Consider the following 24,617-nt stretch of genomic DNA (forward strand, 5'->3'; position numbering starts at 1 on the left):
ATGTCCAGAATGTTATATTAATTTTGTTAGTATTGCTCATTTTTTCCTTTAACAGTGATAAACTAGGTATATATAAGATACGCAGGCAGGTGCCATTTTATCACCAGGAGAGATACTTCAAAAAGACAAAAGAAAGAGAGTAAAAAACAGATTAAATCCAAAGTATTTCTGAAGATTAACTCTGAAGTAAAAATTATATAAAGTAAGCAAACACATAACATCCTAGATGTTGTTCAGTTTTCAAATTCTTTTTTCCTAATCTAAAACCCTTTCAAATGTATGTGCTCAATGTTTTGGAAAAACTGTTCACAAGGAGTTTGTCATGCAATTCAGGAGCGAACCACACTGACACCAAGAGAGCAATTTGAGGCTCATAACAAAAAACACAGAGGTATGATACAGAGGAGGAAACAACTTGTCATGAAGGAAAAGGTTTAGCTGGTGAGATGACACCTTCGTTAAAACAATCCACCATTGATAGAAAGCGCAAGCTTTATAAGATTTAACAAATGGAAAATTCAGAGCCCTCATAAGGTTGCATAATCTGCATAATTAGCCTATTCGAATTCACTAAGTTAGTAGTATCTTCAGTATATTAATTCTACCTGAAAAGCATGTCCTTCCCTCACATCACAGATTGGCTCATTAACCTCTCACTGACCGAATATGTCCCATTTGACCATATGGACACAGCTATCAACACAGAGAAAATAGGCAGAAACGGCCAGGTAATGTGCGAAATAACATGCTGGATTGCCAGAATCATGCAGTCTACTTTAACAAGGCAGACTTTCTGCAGAGGGAACAGGTTCAATAGTGCCGCCCTATGGACACCCTTTGAATTTTCACCTGCCTCCCCTTCCAAGGCAGCCTTCCAAATAATTATCACCGTCACTCTTCTTCAATTGAGTAACCCAAAACTTTCTGAGAAATTCTTCCTCAGGGGTTGCTAATGCTGCTCCTTCCTCCCCATCTCTAAAGGCAATGATCACCCCACCCTGGCACGGCTGGCTCTCCCCTAGAAACCGCAGGCTGGATAAGTCACGCCTCCTTGGCAGACAGGACAGGAAAAGCAGGGGGAGTCATGGGGGAAGCTGGGTGAGCTTTAAATACCAATCAGATGGGCTGGGAGCTGCAGCCTTGAAGTGGCAGGAGACGCCTGGGGAGCAACAGAGAGAAAGGTGAGGGGAAAGGCCATTCCCATTCTTCTTTTGCAGCATACCAAGTCCGCCCCAGATTCTCTTTCCCACTCCAGGGGGGACCCTCTGTAACCTCTCCACTTCTGAGATTTCAGCTGATTCCCCGGTAAAACTCTGAGCATTTCCAGGAAGACCTTTCTCTTCTCTTAGCCCTCACACCCTCTCTTTCATCCTTCTTTTCTGTGACGCACAGAAATCTCTAAGTTAGAAATTCTTGTTCAGCCAGGTTGTAGAGCCTGACCTGTCATCCCAACTCTGCTAAGGCTTTCTTCTTTCAAGTAAATATCTCAGGCTGTGCCGTGTGGTGGTAGAGGGTGTTCCTGTATGAAGAGGCCACTGTAAATGAATTCAGCAAAATGAAACTCTAGTCTTCCCTCACACTGGGTTCATTTCTTTAGTCATCTAACCCTCAACTCAGATCCTGCTTGTCAGCCCAGCCCATGCATCAGGACACAAAGAGCTTTGTTCAGCCAGGCATGGAGGAATCCCCCCTCTTGTCCCCTGCTGTAAAGTGGGAAGCCAACGCTTCCCCAAGTCCAGGAGTTTCTGCTGATACTTCATAGCTGCTGTTTTTTCCGCCCCTTCATTTCCTGCAATTTCTTCTCCTGAAATAACACTTTGTCTCTGTCCCGCAGGCTACATCTGAGTCACTTCACTCCTTGCCTCCTCTCTGCAAAAAGAATGGATCCTAAAGTCCGCAGATTCCTCTTAGCCAGCGTTCTTCTCCTCAGTCTGAAGGGAGATCCAACAGCAGCCTGTTCCTGTGCCCCTAGACATCCTCAATCTGCCTACTGCAATGCTGATATTGGTGAGTCTATAATCAAAACTCAGTCTTTCTCTCTGTTGTCTCTTACTCTCTCAAGATACCATTTCTGCTGTATCCCATCAATCTGCTGTAAATTCCTATCTCATAATTTTCGTTAACTGTAATCTGCTACATACAAACTTGTAAACAGTCACTTTTTGTTTCCAAATACAGAAATATTTTCTCAAAAACTTGGTTCTTTAATCTTCAACCAGACACTGTAGATTAAATCAATGGTTTCACATTACAAGAAAAGCTATGCTAACTAATCATTAGTAATAACTTTCTAAGGAGCTGATGGCATAAACCGCTTGATAGTGGAACAGTTACCCTTGGAAGGTAGCAAACTCATTTACTCTCAATTTTTTCCAGCTGTCTGAATGACTACCTATCAGAGAAATAGTTATTTTTTGCATCAGCAAGGGGTTGGACTTGGTGTCCCTCACAGTTCCTGGGGTGCATAAGGCTGAAAACTTTGATGGGATTGCTACTGGAAAACTGAGGTCTCATTTCCTTCCTCTTACCAAAAACACATGTCTTTTCTAGCAAACTAAGGACAGAAAAAGAGCTCTACTGGGTAAACTACCTGTCCAGCACTATCAAAGCCAGCATTTTGGTCTTATAGTGCTTAGCCAGATGCCTCCAAAAAGCCCACAAGCACCTTTATGCTTGTTCCCCAACAGCTGGCACTGAAAAACATGCTATCGCTGGTCCCAGAAATAACATATAACTATCATGATTTGTAGCCATAATGTTCAGGTTTATAAAAGGGGGAGGTTGAAGGGCTTTTAGAACCACTATGAATACTCTGGAACACTTCCAAAGAATAAAGGCTGAGAAAAGTACCACCCATCAACTCCTCAGCCTACTGCAACTGAAATAAGACTGCCAGCTTTTTTTCCCCCCTCCTGGCAGAATTTCTGTAATTTTCCATAGCAGCCTAATATATAAATTATGTTATAAGGAAAAATGCTATTTTTCCCCATAATTTAATGTATACCAGAACATTTTCCTTTGCTAGGTTGTACAGGTCAGGCAGCTATTACAGGCAGAGGAGACTGCTCCCAACCTTGCTAAGTAAGTTGGCAGTCTAAATGGAAACTTGTTTATGTATCATGGAATGCTGAGGTTTTATCCTTCTTCACTGTTTGCAGAAATATTTAAATATGTGCATTTACTCCCTTTAAAGTACTTTGAGAACTTATTAAGCACTACAATATTATGTACATACTAATCACAGATGTCTAGCACTGCTCCTAGGTGCTCTGAAATACAATCTATGCTGCCATTCCTTTAGTCATAGGACTCAATCAACATATGTCTGGAACTTCATTATTTACCAACTTTCAATATCTGTTACTAGAAAATTCAATACCTGCAATTTAAAACTAATTAAGCAAATGGACAAATTTAATCCGGATGTTTGATTCCGGTGCACAAAATATGACAGTGTTTTCTACTCAACTTTTCTGGCTCCATTTTTTTTAACTTTTAAGATTTTTCAGTTTTGTTTTCACTGCTAAGAACGGCTGAGTTTTATGTAACATTCAGGCAATATGAGAAAAAGCTGGAACAAGAATAAGATATCTGTGACAGATTCAGTGTATAGTGATTCCCCCTCTGGGTAATGAAATACCAGCTCACTCTGCTTTAAAGCCTTTAGCACAGGGATGGGTGATCTCTGGCTCTTTATGCATCTGTCTCTTAATTCATATCCTGCCTTCCCCCCATAAACTCAGTAGTATACATATTATTCCATTCCTCCAATTTTTCCAGACAACAACCCTGTCAGGGAGGGTGGGCTGAGATGACAGATATTCAGAGCCATGCAGTGAACTTCTGCAGATGTTCAGATTGGTATTAAATTATAACAAACTAATATTAAATTATAACACAGATTTATAGTTTTTCTACAGATCAGGCTCAGACTAGATCCCCATACTAACTATTCTGTCCAGCTCTGGCTACATTCTCACCTGTTTTGCCATTAAAAATATAATGTGTATTCCCCCAAGCAGTGTCCCATTGCAGCTAAGAACTAGTCATTTAGGGAAGGCATATCATACCACTATATCATATGAGTTACACCAATCTAAAACAAACCACAGGTTCACGGGTGTCCTGAAGCAGCAGCCCGATGACATCCTTACAACTAAACAAATAAGAGTGGAATATGTTGCCATGTAGTAGAGATGAAAAAACAGCATGTGGGAATGAATGCATTCAGATTGCAATTATACTAACCATTTGCTACAGCTAAGCGTGATGTGCAAACCCAGCCAGATTCTCCAGGTCGGTCCCATTACTTGCCACCTCATTCTTTTAGCTAGAGGTAACCAAGTTTTAAACCTGGGATCTTGTGCATAAAGAGCAGGTATTTTACTACTGAGCTCTGGCCGCCCCCCCCCCAAAGATAACTTAACAATATAGCACTGCACACTCTAATGGTTTTCTGGTTGTGAATTCATGTATGTAACTCTCTCTGGACCGGTGCAGATTTGCTCATGTCTTTGTCACTATAACCCAGCAACAAATAATTGACAGTTCAAACTGACTTTGCTAAAAGATGCTGTGGTAGAGAAAAGGTTCGTGCCTATGTTGTTAGATCTGAAATACACGTAAATGTGTACAGTATTCATCTGTTTAAAGTCCTATGTATTCTTTTTACCAATTACTGAAGTGGTATTTATGCACCAGCTCCCTGAGTGGACTACAGAGAAGAGTTCAGATTGGCTTTTCACTCTGAAATCAAACCCTTCACCATCATATACCATCCCCACACAAACTTAGGACATTCAAAGTCTCTTCTGGGGGAGGCAGTGGGGAAGAAGGACAGAAATGCATTTCCAACCCTTTCTGAAAACAAAATGTATGGTCACAGACTAATTCTCAATGGCGCTAAAAGGTGGGTGGTGATGTAACTCCAGACCCACTGTATGAGAATCTGTGTAGTGGATGTCTGTAAATTCTAAAAAGAACTGAGATTTCATAATAAGAGTCCCTTGCTGCCCTCTACAATCCCAACCATTTCAAAATCACCCAAAATAAAAAGCTGAAGGACAAGCACTGACCCTACCCCGACATTGTGTATCGTTTTATAGTAGGATCCAGTGAAACTAGGCAAAAACTGAACTCTAAAGCTTTCAGACTGACTAAATCAAGCCAGGAATTGTATCTGAAGTCCAGGAATTTAAAGGATCACTAACAATCTTTCAGCTGAAACAACAGAAATAAATAGTAGGTAAGATGTTACCTGCCACCTCTTTTTTGTAGTGATCAGAGGCAAATTTGTGGATGTCAGCAAGCAGCATGTGAACATTTCTGTGGGAGAACCTGTGTGGTGGATACGCCACGAAATCAAAACAACCAAGGTAAGTACTTCCTCTTCGTTATTTAAGTATTTGCTTTTCTTCAACAACACTCCTGTTACATTTTTTCTCACAACAAGACTGTGAGGTAAATTAATCTGAGAGATTGTGACTGGCCCAAAATCACCCAGTGAGTTTCCATGATTGAAAGAAACCAAGAGACCCACTAATAGCTTCTCATAAAGCTGCATTAATAGGACTATTAACAGAAGATGCTTTTTTATAATTCCATGTCCATCAACTCAAAGACACAAGTCTATGAAAAATATTCTTGTAAAATAATATGAAACAAAATTCACTGGGTATCCCTAGCTGAAGCTCCTCAACTCTGCATTTTTTATTATTAATTTAATGTATCCTGATTATTTTATTGCTATCTCACTCCTATATAATTCCTTAAGTCTCAAAAAAAGACTTAATTTAAGCTAATCAAGCATGCCATTAGTTTTCACATACTTTAAGAAAAGGTGAAACTAGTTAATAAGTATTTGTTCAACCAGCTTATACTGAAACTGAGATTTGATCTCTAGCCTAGGAACAGCAGATACAATGCAAGGCATATGTTAGGGCTGTGAAAACCTCACATCACAGTGGAAGCTTGACTTTCCTTCTTTCCTAATAACAGCCCCTTCCTGGTCTTTGAATAATTCTCCTTCTTCCACCCCCACCCACCCCCCCGCACACATTCCTGTCTCTCTCTCCAGGTATACAAGGGCCCAGAGGAGATGCAAGATGTCCGCTTCCTCTACACTCCTGCTATGGAAAGCCTCTGTGGTTATGAACACAAGGGCCCACTCAAAGGGGAGGAGTATGTCATTGCAGGTATGGAGTGATCCCTGATACCAGGAGCAACTGAAAACTAATTCAGTAGTTCCCAAATTTTTTTCTTTGTACGGGCCATTACATCATGATCATACATTTCTGAGGATCAACACATAAACTAGAGATCAGTAACCGAGCATATGCAGGAACCATAACACGCGTGAATCCCATTGGTAACAGCCACAGGGTTCCAACATTTCTTTAATAATAGAAATAGCTGAAATATCATTAAGACTGCCAAATCTCATAAGGTTTTGGTATTCCAGTTTAAATCTTATGAAATCTCAGGCAAGAACACCAAGAATCTAATAAGATTGTGACAACACCAAACTTTTGTGAGAGTTGGTACTCTTACAAGGTTTGGGGCAGTTTTTAAAAAATATGTTTATGTTTACACTTGCACCAGGGACTGTGGTACACACCCTCATGGAGCATAGTCTGAAAATCACTGAAGTATCCTGTAGCTAAAGGGTTTGGGGTTTGGAGTTTTGTTTTGGAAACTTCTCAAAACAAGGCTATACATTTTATGAGGAACATAAATTATGGGAGGAAAAACTGAAGAAATCAGTCACATCTAGCATAAAAGGAAGAGGGGAAGGAGGGAATTGTGGTTTACTTCCCACAAATATTTTAAAACTATCTAAAGGAACCAACCATTCCCAACTGGTTTCATCTCTGGTAGTACCTAACATCTGCCAATCTTTTGAAGGCTGTAGTTCAGTGGCAAAACAAAGCCTTAATATTCCATAGAGAACTGGAAAAGTCTTTTGTCTAAAAGCCTGCATATGCACATGTATACACAATATTAATCTGATAAGATGAAGAACAACATGTCTCCAAGACAGAGAACATTACAGCAAGTCCATAGCTCCTTGTAAAATTTAGCTCTTTTCTCAGTCCTGTCCATCATACTGATCTTGCTAGCATTCTTTATATTATAGACTGTTTTCGTTCATACTGTTTATTTAAAACATTTGTCATATAACTTCACCCTAATCTAGGCAACCAACTCAAGAAAATGTATTTGGGCTACATATTTGAGAGTTACCCCCAAAAGAAAAACAATCAACCCTTACATTTAAAAAACCAGCACGTCATGGAAAAAGCTAGGCCAGGCCAAAGCTTTTCTCTCTGACATCTACTTTTTGTGTGCAGTGAATTTTTTTTTAACGAAGCATTCAAAACTGAGCCCCCACCTGCAGTCTGAAATGACACAATCCAGGAACAGTTTTACCCCATAGTGAGTGGCTCTGCCAAGGCTGGCCTCAAAGCTGCTTATAACAAACAACTCAAACAATATGTTTCTGCTCTACGTGGAAAAAAAGAAAAGAAAGAAGTCTGGTATTTGTTTTTTGATTTTGGGGGAAAGAGAAATTTTAAGTACAGAATTAATTGCCCAAGTTACAGAGCATGAAACGTTACTACCTACCAGAGATACTTTAACCCCATGCTAAATGCACAGAAACACATATGCACATATGAATAGTATGGGATTTGATTTCACAGTGCATATCAGACTTCATTTAATTGAAAAAAGATGTCATATCATCTCAGACTTGGAAGAAACCTTGTTTTAATCTATTCCCTGGCTTAACAAAGAATCTGCAACACAAATTAGAACTACAGCATCTTTAAAACACAGCTGTCCAGTCTTTAGTTAAACCACTTCAATGACTGGAGTTCACACCCTCCCAAGGCAGCCATTCCACTATCAGCCCATATTGTTAAAGCAGTTTTCCCCAATTTTAACTAAAATCTGCTTGGTTCAGTTTTGCTTCTGGCATACCAAAGAACAAACCCTTAATAAAATATCTGGAGTGAGCAAGAGAAAGATAATATTTCACATCATTCTCCATACAATTAAATCATATGCAATACCAAACAAAGGAAGAAGTCCAAATCAAGAAAAAAAAACACCCAACCCCACATGCGTTATTCATTCAGGGGACAGAGTTTAACATTTTTGGCAAAGAATTTGCATTACCACAGAAGCAACATTTAATTTCATTATCACCCGTGTAAGGGAAAAATAATATACTGCCCTACTTATGGTGGTGAAGATATGCAATACTGATATATTTGCAAGATTCTCAGCAAGCGGAAGCTTGATTATAAAAGCAAAATCTGTAGCTAATGCACCAGACAGAATTTTTACATTCCCTATTTTAGCTCCTCTCTCTCTCTCCTTCTTCTCCAACAGGGATGCTGGATGGCAATCGTGTCATGATCACAGCCTGCTCCTTCATCCAGCCATTGTCTCAGCTTTCTCTTGCACAGAAACGAGGCTTGAGTCTTGACTACAGCAAGGGTTGCAACTGCACAGTGAGTGTCTGGGTCTAGGAGATATTCTGTCTCAGGGATCTGACATCAGAAGCAGTTAAAAGAGCAAATGCTTACAGGCAGATTTGCAGAAGCAAAGCTAGCCAAAAAACATTACTCATACACACATACACATAGTGTTCTTTCTTGTCCTGAAAGCTGAAATTATAGCTCATTACCCAACTTTCCTCTGTCTAATGCCCTCCATATGGGTAAGATTACAATTCTGAAAAGCTCCAGGTACAGTGGTCACTGGCTATGCTAGCTGGAAATTATGCGGGTTGAGGTCGAACACATCTGGAGGGCATCAGGCTGGTGAAGGCTATCCTTATTTATGGCTTTATCTAATAAGTCATCTAGTCAGTCCACAGATCCAATCCATGTAGATGATTGCACAGAATTCCACAGATTTCTATGCACGTGACTGGGTTGGAAGATAAGAGACCGATCTCCTCCAAAACTCTTGTTTTCCATGCTTGCTCCAGAGGAAGGAGACCCATCCTAACTCTCATCTAGATCTTGGTAGAAGGCTTTTTTTTTAACTAGCCTACAAAAGATCAATATCCTGAATTTCCATTATGGGTCCACAGAAGGATTTTTTCCTTCTCCACAACCAATAGGAATCAAAAGCTTCTAGCCTCTTGTAAAGCTAGAAGAATAAAGCAGGCTAATAGTGGGTGTATTTGCAACAAAAAAAGGCGGAAGGAAAGAGTGCAAAGGTGCAGCCAGTCATATGTAGAATTAATTATCCAGCCATACATCCACTGAGACACAGACTAAATGGGAATGAATAACTCTGGTAAATAATGGGATGGATAATGCTGAAGTGACTTGGGAAGATGGGGTCTTTTGCCTGAGTGTTAGTTGTAAAGGAATGTACAAAGTACACAGCCTATGTCATCTGTCCTTCAGTCCTTGCTCAGTTCAAAGCATATATTCTATTAAAATTAGAACCAATTCTTCAACGCTGATAAGACATAAATCTCTAACTTGCAACAACTTTAAGTTGTTTTTGGCCCAATCACATTTGATTGCTTATCCTAGATTACAACAAAGTAGAACTAAGAAATTAAGAGACACAGTAATGGAGTATTGCATGATACTGAAGAGGAACATCTCCCTCACGCTCTCCTCATATCCTTCTGCTATTCTTTCAATAGGTCATGCCCTGCCTTTCCATGCCATGTTCCATCTCTTCTGACAACCAGTGCCTATGGACAGATGGGATCATGTCCCGAATATGGGATGGTCTCCAGGCCAAACGCCTGGCTTGCCTGTCTCGATCTGAGAACCCTAACGTCTGTACCTGGCAGTCACTGAGTTCGCAAGGACCTGGGTCTCTTCGCAAGGCTCGCCTCCTGAGGCAGTAACATCTTATGGACTGTGGAAAGGTGCTCCTCTCCCTGATTAATCCCTCCGTTTCTATCCGAGTTGTCTCTTTTTAAATAAATGCCAATTCCAAACAATTAGTTTACTCAAATTCTGTACTGGTTCTGACAAGACAGTAGCAATGGCATCTACAGTAGGTCACAGTGATTCCTCTAAGGAATCTGGAAGATCTGAGCCAAGGGAAATCTTGTAGATGTTTTTTCAGGAAGAAAACTAGAATACATGTAGATGATTTTCACAAAAGGAGCAGAAGAAGCTTTCAGTAGCCTGGAAAACAGCCTTATCTGTTCAAAAGGACTTCAAGTCTTTCCACTACAACCCTGGCCCCCAGTCCTTCTCCCTATCTGGGCATCCTGGGTCTATTATCCCATCACCCACTTTCTGGATTAGCAGTAAAGAAACCATGGTTACAAAGCTGCCCAGCTCAGCCAGAGATCCAGTGTGGAAATATGAAACTGTCATTAACAACAGCATATCTCTAAGCACAGGAAAAGTACCTTTAAGCCATCACTGAATAACTGCAATGTCACAAGACTGCAATACGCACACATACGGGATTTAGAAGAAAGAGCAGAAAAGTATATATTTTGAGGAACGCCTGGTTCCTGCCAAGGGTGCTATCTATAGAAAGGAAAGGAATAAGAAAGGGAAGTGTCATTCAGCCAAATCATCCTTTGTGTCTCAGACCCCACAAAACTATTCTGCATTTTGAAAATAACTATGAGGAGTGCTCTTTAAATAACCTCTCTTTTGTTTGGATATTATAATACTGAATACTTTTGAGAACACTGATGCTTATTTTGAACCTTGGTCTCCCTCCCAAACTTGTTTAAGATATAACTGTAGTAATATCTGGCTTCTTAGCAGTTGAAAAGTGAGCAGGCAATACAGATATTCAACAGGTATGCTCTAAACCCTGTTCCATCTCTGATCACAGTCAGGGGCAAGCTACAGTGGCAAGGCTGATCTACAGGGTCTCGAGTAGAAGGACATTACCTGAAATTGAAGGATGACTTTCTACAACTTGGCTTTCATCATTGTACTTTAGAATTACACTAGAAGTACATTGATTTTAAAATCTCTGCCTATACCTCACAACAGAAAGAACTGGCTGGAGGGCAGGAATGAAGATGTGAGCAGGGGCTGCTAGATCAAAAGGGTAAATTAACCTCCAGGAGACGCTAAGATAGAAAAAGAGAACACAAATATTATTAATGAGAATATTACATTTTCCAAGTTTTCTATAGGCAGAAAGAGGGCATGCTACTTGCAAACAAGAACAAGAAGTATGATGGTAGAGTAAGTATTAAATACTGAAACAAATTAAGTGGGTCCATATTTAGGAACAGTTTACCAGATAAGTACAACCTGAACAATCTGAGCCTTTGTATACCCAGAATTATATATATTGCTCAATACATATTACTTTATATTATATTAGTATGTTACATTCATTAAACTAATCTTTTATCTATTACATTAAAGTTATTATCAATAGATTTGTTTTCACCTTTAAGAGAAAATTGATTTCTTGTAAATATTATAGGCAACGCAGGAATATTTCACCCTTAAGCTGCTCCCCCTAGATGAAGTCTTTATAAGAATTTCATTAGAAGATACATGAGAAAACATCTGCTGGTTTACAGTAAGTCTAACTGTTGGCCAAGAAAACATCCTGTCCCACAAAATAGATAAGAGAATCGTGGATAAAAATGTTAAATATCTCGTGGTCTTCTTGAATAGGGAATAGTATCTTCTGCCATTGGGGCTACTAACTCCAGCACTAGCTCTAGCATGAAGCCCAGATGCAGCCTATGTCCCTTTTTATAGTCATGTTAACTACGAACAGATGATTAAAAACCCAAAGCAAGTGCAGACTGAAGTATGGCCACTTCATTCACAAGACAAAGCCATGTCATGCATGACATAGTCTTGAATAGGAAAATGAAGGCATGCTGGCTAAGGAGGAAATATGACATACTTTACATCTGAAAACCACATTAATGAGGCTAGCTATATGCATAAATATGTACTAATGTATAAACATGGTCACCCTCAACAGTCCAACTCAGAAATGGCTTACTTGCCCTTTTAATTATTAAAAGACCCAGAGAACTCAAAATGTGCTAGTCTCAACACATAATCGGAAAGATTCCCAGCCTTTGACACTCCAGTCCAACTTACCATCTCCTTATGATTGGGATAGTATGTCTGGTCAATGAGGGGGAATTCTTCCGGACCAAGCTTGCGATGCAGGCGGACCATCTGGGCAAACTATTGGAGAGACAGTGCAGTAAGAGAAGAAACAAGGGAAGTGTTTCTAAATCTATTTCCACAGGCTTCTATTTTAACTTTCCTATTGACCCCTCCCTTTGCAACTCCTTTCCCTCTTCCTTCTCTGTAGTTGATCCTGAAATGGAAGTTTTTATTAACAGAATATGTTGCAACCCAGCTAATGTCAGAGATCTCATCCAATGTCCACCATCATCGGTAACACTGAGGTGATTCCCAATTCACAGGGAGGTGCTGACATGCTAGTCACCGCTTTTCCTAGATACACATAACTTAGCCAATTTTTGTAATATTCTGTCCAGGGAATGTCCTCAAAGACAAACTAAAGGCTTCTGCTAGCGTAGAATGAGCATCCGGTGATAACTCGCCCAACCAAGAAAAACAGTATTACGTGTTGGCTTCCAAGTCCAATTTAAGGTGCCACTCATGCCTATCTTTAAATACACAAAGAGTTTGGGATCCAGCTAATTCTAGGATAACCTCTTCTAAGTTAGCTTGCCTATGAGTTAAGATAGTTGGCATCTTGGATATATTATGTGATGATAAAGAGAAAGAGCTTCTTTGTAGAAAGTGTAACTAATACCAACACTGCAATTACTTCAGCACTTTTGTTTACTCAGACGTTTTAATTAGTTGACATTACTTGCTATTTTTTAAATTGCTACCTTCTCTTGTTATAAAGGTGTTGTTTAACCATTTCTTACCCTGCATACTGAATGATGAATGATTATTGTATTTTTACATTTTACATTATCCAAAAGCAGCTTAAAAACAAGTTAGTAAAATGTAATAAGCCCTCCTGGATACAAACTGAATACCTCTCATGCACAGAATAAGGAAATCAGGCCAAATACACCACCTTGTATGTTCTCCAATTTACAACATTAAATTTCCTGTGTTCAGTTCTAATACAGAACCTACAGTACCACAGGTCTGGTTCTTCACTCCATCATCATCTTCTGCCACTCACCACCCAAGGCTTGTCACAGAAGTTGTATACTGAATGCAAAGTGTTGACACTGGGCACGCCTGCATACTGCAAGCCAATAACAATGCCACGATGGTCTCCACCACGAGCCATGCTGTAGGCATGCTGGCGGATCAGGACAAAGTCTGGCTTCAGGCTCCTGGAAGGAAAAGTGTGGATATGAAAAGGAAGGAGAGCCAGGAAAAAAATCTCATGCATCTGTCCACAAAACCTGCTTCCTAATCTATAGTTTCCATTTTAGGTGCCTAAATCAAACCCTCTTGCTCCATATGTTCACTTTCCTTTGATCTTCCACTGCCACTGAGAGAGCTATAGATCCTCTGTAGGGGTAGATAAAATAACATATTAAGATATAAAACACAGGGAATTCACAGCTTTTAAGTATCCATGCAATTTGCAAAATTTGTTTTAAGCAGTCCATTAGTCTTGATTCAAGTTGGTCTCATTTCCTCAATCGCTGGAGGAAAATGAAAAGATTACTCATTAAGACCCAAGGCTGCCACATTCCCAAGCTCAGGGATAAACAATAACTATGTGTTCACAGACTAATTTCCAGACAGTGCACTGTTTATTCTGCCACAATTCAACCTTCATGGGTGGTCAAGCTGTAGTAGAAATTTCCCAGCAATTATCAGAGCATGTACACTTAAGGCTTCTTCCAACACTTTCATTGTAGCCTATCGCAGCTTGGAAGGCCCTGGGCCATGTCCCATTTGAGGTTATGTCAGATTTGACATCACAAAGATTAATGTAGCTGTGTGCTGCACCAATGGTGTTCAGAGAGGTTGATCTGGCATCAATGTTTAGAAACCAAGTAGATAAAAACATTTTTATTCATCCAGACATTTTAACAGATTTACAGAATAATTGATTTAATTAAGCACATTTTGTCTGTTTGAAGGAGTTATCTACTGATTTCTTCTTTGGCATATTTGCTGATATCACAATCATCCTGAAGTCTGATAAAAGTGGTGCAAAAATACTACATTGTGTGAATGTATGCATTTGTATGTGCACTTCAAAATACAACAGTTGTGTTAAAGAAAACAAATCTTGCCTGGAAGCTTCTGTGGTATTTCAATCACAGGATTAAAAACTGAGTGTTGCTTTTTAAAATGTAAATTGCAGGTACAGGGAACCAATCCAGATCAAGATGGGAAGACCTGTCCCCACTGTAGTCTTGCTCCAGATTAAAAATTAAATAAAATCTCCTTTAAGCTGAAGTTGCTTCCTTAAGATTTTGTAGACACATCCATGTGGCTTACTGAGGGGAAAAACTGTCATTATAAAGAAAACATGCTTACTCCCCAATGCAAATAATACCAGATGTGTACGTGGATGGCAGGGGGGTGGCAGGCCAGATAGAAAATTCAGATCAAGAATATGATGACAGAGAAATAGTTAAAAGCTCCCCACCTCCCATCCCATGCCCTAAATCAGTTGGGGCTTCTACGTCTGCATTTTATTTTGCAAAACCAATCCTGCAACTTGAGTTATCCTGCACATGCTTTATATACAGAAGGTCCCATGCTTAGCATCTCTGACGTCTCTTTTTTAAAAGACTTTGGGCAGTTAGTGATGGGAAAGACTTCCATTTGAGAACACAGCAAGCCTTCATCATAAGTTAGAATTACTATTAAAGAACAATTTACTTCAACATTGGCCAATCTGGTAATTTCCAGATGTGTTGGACATAATGGGGGGTTTAGTCCAATACATCTGGAGAAATACATCGATCATATATATGATAGCTTTGGGGGGCGGCAGGAAAAGCAGAATATAAGAGAGCACATTTGAGAGGAAGAGTTAATTTTTCAGATGCTGCTTAAACAGCTGCAGGGATATAAAAACAGCTGCAAGTATATATAAAATTATTCAGGAAGTCAAATAATCCCAGGGAAAGGTCGGATTCTTTAGTAACTTTTCAACGGTAGCACTGCAATGAGTAATATTGTTTTAGAGTTCTAAAGATGATAATTATATACTGGACACTAACGCTATACTGTACTGCACAATCTCAGTAGCCAGAAAAATGTTGGGCAGAGTAATAATGTTCTCCTCTTGGGTCAACCAGGGCAGATTCATAAAAAGCAAAAATCTGTGTAACTTGCCAATTTCATAAAAATCCCAAGTTCTAGACACATAATGGACTTAAATAAACTTAGTGCAGGCTTTTTTTTACATACACAGTTAAGCTCACGGATGAAATATTATTTGATCAGTAGCCAAGATCAAACTCAGTATTTCCCCTGAAATATGTTAAAGCATAATGAGCCATTAATACATAAAATTCTGAACAAGCATAATAAACTACAGATAGTGCCATGTTGCTACTCACCGTACTACCTTGATCCCATTGCGCATAACCTCCATGTCAACAGAAAAATTGCCATTAGCATGAGCCACCAAGTTCAGGTCACAGAATTCTGCCTAGTACAAACAAGACAAAACCATATTTAGCGCATTCATACATTCTCAGAGCTGTCACATCAACTTTTCAAGGTACGGGGATACCCACGATGATTGCTCCAGCCCACAGAGCAAGCTTTCTATCTACAAATGCATACAGAAGCTAGACTGTCCTGTACCAAACAGAATTCCAGGAAATAATGTGGTTCTTCAGATACTTCAGTCAGAAAATCAGCAAGACTAGACAAGCTTCTTTTGAAGGAAACTTGCCCATCACAGCAAACAAGGTCCTCAACTAGTTCAAAGTTCAGTAAGTTATTATGACCACAGGCTGTAACAACATGACATGGCATAAAAAAGAATGAAATTAGTAATAAGAAAAAGAAAGCAACAACAAAGAAAAAGCATGTGAGATATTTAAATTAAGATGGAACCAGTACTATAACTGAAAGCTATTTTTTTCTAAGTTTAAAAAAAAGCATGGCAAAGATAGCAACCTGACTGCTAACAGTTGGAATCACATCCACAAGAAGGTAGTTCAACATTCAGCATCTGACCCCTTATGGTTACTATTTTCCCCTGGTTTCATCATAGCTAGGGACTTCCTCAACTATCTACAGAAGGTGAAGAATTTTAAGGTGTTTCTTGATACTCATTCTCAGCTTCTGTAGAGTGGCCATTAAACCCACGAGTGACCTCAACTAAATGAATTCATGACAACTTCCAAAAATCTTTTCTAAATGCAGGGGTTTCCCAAGTGCTTCCTGATTAAAAAAAATACGTCTTTTAATTATCACTTGAACCATTTGTACAGTCTATCTTAATCATGATTTTTTAAAAAAGCCATAAATGACCTGGCTGCACATATAACACCAAACTGATTTATTTGTTAGATTTATACTCCATTCTAATCCCAAGAGCTCAACTTAGTATACGCTGAACCCTTTCCTCTTGTTTCTCCTCAAACAATAAACCTGTGAAATAGATTGGGCTGAGAGACGGTGACTGGCCCAAAGTCAGCTTCCATGGTTGAAGATGAACCTGAACCTAGGCCTCCCTGGTCTTAATCCAACATTTTAACTGCTACAATTCAGTTTTGAGTCATGATCGCATGAAGACCGTTTAAAAGTCTACACTGAAAATAATCTCTAGAGGTAGACAGAAGTTAATTCATCACCTCATTTCCAGCCCCCATCAACCATGTATGATAAGATATTAAGGGTTTGAAAAATCTAATTTTGGAACTATCCTAGAATACAAAAACAGGCAGGGATTCTCCTCAGGCTATCTTACTTTGAATTCATTCTCAGCTTCATTTTAAGGGCAGAAATGTAGGCAGAAATTACATGCTGGTGGAATTTGGATTCTCTCCAATAACATCTCTCCTCCCTGGTCTTTATCCAATGGATTCTCAGCAGAAAAATGTAACCTAATGGTGAGGTAGTTTCCTTGAAATTTATCCTGCCCATCATTTCTAAATTTCCCCTACACTATGTATTTTATGCTTTATTCTCAATTCAAACCAAAAGTCTATGGACGAAATTTTAATTTCAATAAACTGCAATTCAAATGAGGCAACATTGAAACCTAAGCAAACACTCCATGTGGACTTACCCTTAACCAAGTGTGCATCTTCCTCACAAGACAATATGACATTAAGCATGAATCAGTGTCTGTTCACCTCCACATATTTTTTTGCAACAGAACTGTGCTCCTATGCAGTCCAATAACATCAGCTCTGCTGGTGAGCAGTGTTGTTGAGTATATATGAAGCCAGAGTAAAGCTAATATTTGCAACATACTTGCAGGGAGAGGGAATTTCTTCTCCTATTGAAAGTAACTCCTATCTTCTCCCTCTTGTCAGCTCTAGGACTTCACCTGCATGCTATTATTTCACTGGTCTTTTAAGGTGAAAGATAGCTTGGAGGCTTTGCAGCTCCCTGTCATAGCAACTGTTCTAGTTTGTTTGCATACTACCAGATAGATCCACATAATGTGAACTAAGAATACGGACCACAGGCACTAGTAATTTATTTGTTTCCTCTTTTGTGTAGAATGGATTTTAAAAGATTTTTGTTCCTCCAAGATTAGCAATAGCTCAAGGTAGGCCCTCATTAAATGGCATTTCTTTGAACCTTCCATTAGTGTGTCAAAGTCAATATATGTGAGGACAACTGTGGTTTGGCTTTAAGCTACTTTTGAGGCTCAGGCCAGACATTTACCCATCCTGCTAACACTGCCTGCTAATCACAGGGGTCAATGCACAACAAGCAAGTACTGCATATCCTTCTTAGAGCAGGATGGTACTGGTCTTATTTAACTCTAATTACCATCAGCCCTAGCCAACATAGCTACTGTGAAGACATATGGAAACTGTAGCCCAACAATAACTGGAAAGCCATATGTTTGAAACTCTGAGAAGGACTCCAAAAGTCAGTCCCTAATACTTGCTCCCAGGCTTACCTGTTCAACCTTGATGTCCAGCTCCCCATGAAGTTTCTTCCCCTTGAAATATTTTGCCCTGGAAAAAGGAAAAGACATAGTAATGTTTAAGTTACCACAAAATCAGATTGTTCTTTAAGGTTATGATCCCAGATGGAGTCAGTATACATAGTCACCCTTAATAGCACATGAAGATGGGATCTATAATACAAAGGGGATGAATCTAAGCTCAGCCGGATAAGCCAAGAAGTATCAGTTTGAACTGATGCCATACCTTTACCTCTTTTAAACCACTATTTTCTATCTCCTTGGTAAATCTGGAGGAATCCAAAACCCGTGAGAACAGGGCAGATTTGAACTATGCTTCACTAGATTGTCTACTACTATCTCTTGCTCAGGAATGTTCCATGATCAGCCAACATCATTTCTAAATACAAGTAAACCTCCCTGCTCTATATATTGTTGCTGATATTTAAAATGTGTACTTATCCATCAATTTGGTTCCCATCCAAAGAATCATAAGTGATGTGGTCTCATCTGAGTTTTCCAATTCTTTTTTTAAAATGGAAAATCTTTTAGAATATAAAGATGGTTGGATGTAGTAAATGTGAGTCACTCCATAGTGAGATGGGCGGTGATGAATTTGAAATATAAATAAAAATTTTAAAATGTGCTATCATAACTTATTAGTTTCTAAGAGACCAGCAATTTTTTCTCCAAATATCACTTTTATCTGAAGAGGGAGAAACCATATGTTGTCAAATCTCAGTATTTTGTTTGTGAAAAAAAAATGCTACTCATTAATACAGGATTGGAGGATCCCCCCCCCAAAAAAAATCAGGGCAGAAATCTGTCAGAGGCCTCTTGCTCACAGTGGGAAAGTCAAAAGAGAAAGATCCCTCCCTTCTCTCTGTCTCCTCTTTTATGACATTTCTTTTTCCATCCTTTCTTTCTTGTCCAGCAAGTGGCCAAGAAAAAGATAGTTCATTCTTGCCAAGGACTGAAATGGACACTTTCACTGAGCTTTAGAAACTATCCAGCTCTTGCATTAATATCAGCTGAACAACTGAATTGGGGGTGTCTCCCAAGACAAGCCTCACTAGACTTCACAAAAACCCACTATTCAATGGAAACTCCACGGGCCATTGTTGCAATGAGCTGCGCTCTAGAGGTCAGATAGTTATCAACCATTCTACCAATCTAATGGTACTTAATGCAGATATCAAAGGCAAGTACCCCTCACTTTCATGGAACAGCTCACCCAGCTATGCCTGTGTTTGTTGTGACCAGTAGCAAACATTATCATCCCCTCCACTCCAAATTACATCCAGTTTAACCACAACAGCCAAACTGGACAACTAAGACCCCCGCCCTCCAAACTAGAAAGCAATTCCAGGAAGAAAATACATGTTCACAAAGGACCTTTCTTCTCCTTGTGACAACTGCCCTCCCACCCAGCATCTGGTAAGTTGGCTCCATGCTGAGAGGCCTAAATACATCAAAACTCTTCCAATAAACATTTCTAACATAAGCTCTTAGGAGTGGCAAAGACTGACCAGTACTTTTATTGTTCAACTGTAGGATCACTGAGAAGGTAAATTTAGCCACCACATAATAATCTGATTTCCTAACTAAACTCGTGATTTGAGAGACTGAGCATTTAGCTTGATTGGGCAAAACAACAGCTTCCCCAAGTGGCTGGCTTTCACTTAACTCAAATTTCTATAAATCTGAGACTGTTGCTCTAAAAAGGAGAAAAACAGATGGAAGAAAGAAGCTAATTAACATCTAAGCAGGAGGCCAACCTGCTCTTCCTCTCTCAGATAATTCTCTCTACAAAGAACTCTCACTAACTTCTGAAACTCACTGTCACAAGCTGCGGGGACACTAATTTAAAAAGTCGCTGACAAATCCCTTCTTCTAACAGTTCCCCACTAAGAGATATTTAGGACAGACCACCATCAGTCAGACTGAAGCTCCCAAAATACCCTAATCTTTCCAGCTGGAGAATTCTTAATGCTTCATTATCCCCCCACATTAATTAATGGAACATGTATTAATATCACTGTATTATCACTGCTATATAATGCCAATCATTATATAATGACATGTAGTTTTATGCCATGGCTTGTGTGAATAAGCATGTAGGATTTATGGAGTACATAAGACCCACTAAGAGCAGGCTAAAGAGGCAGAAAGGTTGCTCAAATAAAGATTTCAGTTTATTCAGCATGTGAAAATATACCAGAATTAAAACTCTGAAGAAGACAAAACTTATATTTTTCACAACATAAGACAGTTTTTAAATCAATCCGTAGTTTCCATGTGGAAAAGTACCAGGAGGTATGAGAAAAACACCAAAATGGGACTGGCCAAGTTTTAATGGACCGAACAAGTCTTATTAGGCAGTATAAAATGCATGGGAATCATAGTCTTTTGGAGTCTTCACACAGAATGGGTGCCATACACAATGATCCTCCCATCTCAATTCTTTTGGAATTCAGACCACACACAGGCACAGCACCTCTCCACTACTCTTCAAAATAGCCTGACTTTTTTTTAGGGTTCCATGCAAGCATTAAAAAAAAAAAAAGCACCACTGCTTTAAGATTTTCATGTGACTCTTAAAAGAATAAAAGCCTGAAAAAGTCAGACTACTTTAATGAATATAGGAGAGGCACTAAAATAGCACTGATGTGAGGTCAGAAGGACTTCTTCCAAGTCATATTCAAAGTCAGCCCAGCCCTAAAAATCAATACAGTCACTCTAGCTAAACTAGTTACTACCTGTTTGCCTGAGACTCCTGAGGTTCAGTACATCTTCAGAGAAAAGTGGGAGAGATGCCTCTTGCTTTTTTATGTTACTAGGCAGCCCCTCCCTTTCTCTTCTATTTTTTTGAGCACAATTCTCAGTTGGATGGAGAAGGTAAGTCAAAGACAGTCTCTTTCAGGGTAATGATTAGTGCTTTATCAAATCAAGGGTAATGTTCCATCTTTATTATCTTGGGTCTAGCCAGCAAATCAGAAATTGTCTAGTAATTGAACCAACCTTTCTAATCACTCTGTAGGGGAATGATAAAGGCACAAACTGAGTTGTGGCATTGTCTACAATGGATTATATAGAAAAAACTTTGTTATGGAGTAGGGGAAAAAACTGAATTCCACTTATTTAGGCATCTGACTTGGGGCCAACTCACTGCTACTTTAGGGGCATAGCTGTGCCAAACCAAAAACTAAGAGTTTGTCCCACTCAAGCAGCTAACAGACAGTCTATCAGATAGACCATCTTTATCTGGAATTCGGGGATGGAGGGTGGGGAGGACTGCCTTCCCTTATTTTTCCTGCTTTCCTCTTTTCTCAAGCAAATTTGTTTTATATCTAGAAATCTGGCCTTATTGTTTGGGAAGGGATTTTCTAATTAAAATCAAAATTTGTAACACCCTAATTATTGTTTTAAGTTTAGATTCCCCTATCTTGATTACTGCACCTTCTTAGGGTAGCATTAAAATAAGCTTTAAATTTGAGAAAAACTTCCCCCTCCCTAAGGACAGCCTTGCCGCTTAATCCAGGATACTGGCTTCCAACTACATTGAAAATTGCCACTGCAATTTTCACAAGCGAGGCAAAACAGGAAGGGGCATTCCATTCCCTGCCGTTTGTCCCAATGCCAGGCCAAACAGGGTGCCAGCATTCATGAAAATCATTACTCCTTGTGAAAGAAGCTTTTTTCCTGCCTCAGTCTCAGGAGTAACCAAATTCCATAAGGAATTTAGAGAGGGGAGAAGAAGTGGAGGTCAGTGGCCAGTTCTCTTAACTTGGAAAAAAAAAACCCTGAGCATGTTTACCGCAGCACAAAGGCTCCTTCTCTTACATTTTACAAACTGGCAAACAGAGGGTCCCAGCGCCAATATAAGAAAGCCCCTTCTAATCTCTTTCACACAGTGTCCTCTAATCCAATGTTTTACAATCAGTGGTGCATGTATCACTAGCAGTACCCTGGAGCCTAGGGGAGATGCAGGCGTACCCTGCCAAATGCAGCAGAATGAAGGATAACAGTTTCCAACAGAAGCATTTCATGCTGCAGGGGGAAAAGAGATTCTTAAGATGTTCCTCCTGCAAAGGAAAGAATAATTACAAAATCAGAAAAGAAATCCATTGTGAGCTCCAGGGGATACATGTGCCAACTGAACATAACCACTCACACAAAGAACAGCTGCTGCTCTGCAGTAGAGATGAGAAGCCTTGGCTATGGTAGCCAACAGCAGGGAGTGGCCCATTTTCCCAAGGCTGCCTTAATGGGCATCTACCTGTGACTTTTCCTACAGTATTCTTAATTGGCCTGGCCCCAATTCTGTGTTCCTGCCCAGCCACCAGGCCAACATAATGAACCAGTTCTCACCTCTTGGCAACCTGGCCAATAAGCAGGCCCTTGTCCAGACACCCTTCTGCCTGCTGAGAGCATGCCCTTCTCTGCCCAGACAGTGAGCACTAAGGGCACCTCTATCTCTTTCACAGCCACAGCTGATGGAGAGGAGGGCTTGGTTCCTCAAAAGGGCGCCCAGGGTCTCCTTTTGTGGTAATTCCGCGCCAATACTAGACTGCAGGGAGATCTCATGATAAAACATACTATTAAGTTCATATTTATCGTAAAAGGTAACTATAATAGCAAAGTGCCTATAAACATATAAGTGTCCTTTGGGAGAAAAATGGCTTTTTCCTTCTATCATAATCCTAGGTTAGAATGTACAAGATAGGTACAAGATTGAAAACTACAGCTCTAGTCTAACAGCTGTGCCAGTCTTTGTAAGATGGTGCCCTCTAGTGTCACAAACCGGCATTGACTTGCTGCAGAGTAAGCCAAACAGGCTGGTTGGGACTTTGCTTCCTGCTCTATTAAGTCTAGACCCAGTAGCGCAACATCACGAGCTGTTTCCTCCATTTACCAAATGCCAGCAGGGACAGGGGAGAATCAGTGACTGTCGCAGAGAGAAAGAGACAGAGTATGCTGAAGATCTAAACCACTGAACGCAAAGCTGATAGCTGTGAGAAATACCCTAAACCAGGGAAAGCAGCATTTCACAGGCTCAGTACAGCCTGGGATTTTCTAAATTTTCCCCAGGAGGGATATGTCTGGCTCTTTTCAGGTATATAAAATAGCTTCATTCAGTCCAATCTATGGCACAAATGAGTATTTCATTCTGTTTCTCACCTAAAAATGGTAGGACACCGATGGTTTTCAGCAGGAAACTGCAGAATTTATGCCAGCACGTCAGAGGGTTCTCAGATAGCCGAAAATGAGGGTCAGGACTACTGACTAATGGCCATGAATTGCCCACTTTGCCATATAAACAGTACTTAAACATTCCCCAACAAATACCTTTGAAATCTGCATATATATATTTCAAACATATTTAGTTATATCAACAATTACTGGTTCATCTCCAGATCAGACTCTCCACTCATTTCAATCCAGTAGATTCTCTACTTTCTGGCATGTTAAGGGGGAACCCGGGAGCCTGGGCTCTTGACTCCCTAACTCTCAATTCACCTAATTAAACTGCCCTTTTCCAGGAAGCCCAACAATCCTGCTTGCTTCCCAAACAGCCTCTCCAACTGACTTTGGCCTCAGCGTTAAAGGAGCCAAGCAAAAATTCAGTATAATATAAGAATATACAGTTAGGAGCTGAATCTCCCTACAAATTCCTTTACTTACTCCAAATGGCAACAGATTCTCTAGTGTTCTCATTTCACTGTTGTTGCTATTATTATTAAATATGCTTCTATAGAAATGCATCTTGAACCAGTTAATAAAATACGGTGGTGAAGGCCCAGAGGAAAAGATAGGTCTTCACCAGGCACCAAGAAAACGCAATAATGGGAGCCTCATGAATTTCAGGGGAGACCATTTGCATTGATAGCCTGCTTCTCCTCCAGGGAGAAAAGCAACTCTTCCCGTTTTACCTATGCACCAGCAAAGGGGCTGTGGCTGACAGCAACTAGCCAAAACTAGCCCTGAGGACTGTTGTGGCCATGTGGGTCTGTTAAGGAGCTCATCACCTGGGCCTGTCTGGTCTCTGCTGTAGTTCAGCTTTTGGGACTTGATGGGTAACATTTTGTCAGTAACAGCCTTTCCAAATTCTTGTAAGCAATTGCTTATGCACGTGTGTCTTTACCATAGGCCAAAATTACACAGAACATGAATAAAGTCTGGAATAACTGCAATTTCTTGATAAAACAGGTTCAGGAGAGGGCAAGGATGCTGTAGAGGGAAGCCTGAAGCCAAATACACGCCGTCTGCCATTTTGGTTGTAGTTTTCACGCAGTGGGCTGTGTTTACACTATACATTTACCGATAAGTTTATTTAATTATGGTTTGATTGATCCCAATTGCCCAAATTCACACTACATCCTGATGTAAATGAACTACACAGGACAAATGAGCCAACTGCATTTTGGCTGGAGCATTTGTACCAACCCAGCTTTTGTTCTCTGAGGGGAACAAAGAGTGCAGGTGAAAGAGGAAACTCTTGACAAACCCTCTGTTCCCCATTACAAATCACCTCCTGTTTTGCCTGTCAGTTCTTC

At 39.9% G+C, this 24,617-nt stretch overlaps 2 protein-coding genes across 2 annotated transcripts in view; one reads left to right on the forward strand and one right to left on the reverse strand.

The window, feature by feature from the left end:
- Positions 1 to 24,617, reverse strand: part of SYN1 (synapsin I) — an 86,385-nt gene that overhangs the window by 41,955 nt on the left and 19,813 nt on the right. The window contains exons 2-5 of the mRNA XM_025163651.2: positions 18,055 to 18,112; positions 15,521 to 15,612; positions 13,165 to 13,321; positions 12,087 to 12,176 (exon numbers count right to left, since the gene is read on the reverse strand). Coding sequence (XP_025019419.1) covers positions 12,087 to 12,176; positions 13,165 to 13,321; positions 15,521 to 15,612; positions 18,055 to 18,112 — 397 coding nt within the window. The remainder of the gene's footprint in view (positions 1 to 12,086; positions 12,177 to 13,164; positions 13,322 to 15,520; positions 15,613 to 18,054; positions 18,113 to 24,617) is intronic.
- On the forward strand, positions 1,080 to 11,285 carry TIMP1 (TIMP metallopeptidase inhibitor 1). The gene is made up of 6 exons (XM_088137862.1): positions 1,080 to 1,181; positions 1,835 to 2,007; positions 5,278 to 5,375; positions 6,077 to 6,194; positions 8,395 to 8,516; positions 9,674 to 11,285. Exons 2-6 carry the CDS (start codon positions 1,881 to 1,883, stop codon positions 9,881 to 9,883), a joined length of 675 nt encoding a protein of 224 aa, XP_087993988.1. The 5' UTR covers positions 1,080 to 1,181; positions 1,835 to 1,880; the 3' UTR covers positions 9,884 to 11,285.

Source organism: Python bivittatus, unplaced genomic scaffold, assembly GCF_059951505.1.
Source record: "Python bivittatus isolate LINGU-HERP-01145 unplaced genomic scaffold, Pbiv_v1 ctg000220_np1212, whole genome shotgun sequence".
NCBI lineage: Eukaryota > Metazoa > Chordata > Lepidosauria > Squamata > Pythonidae > Python > Python bivittatus.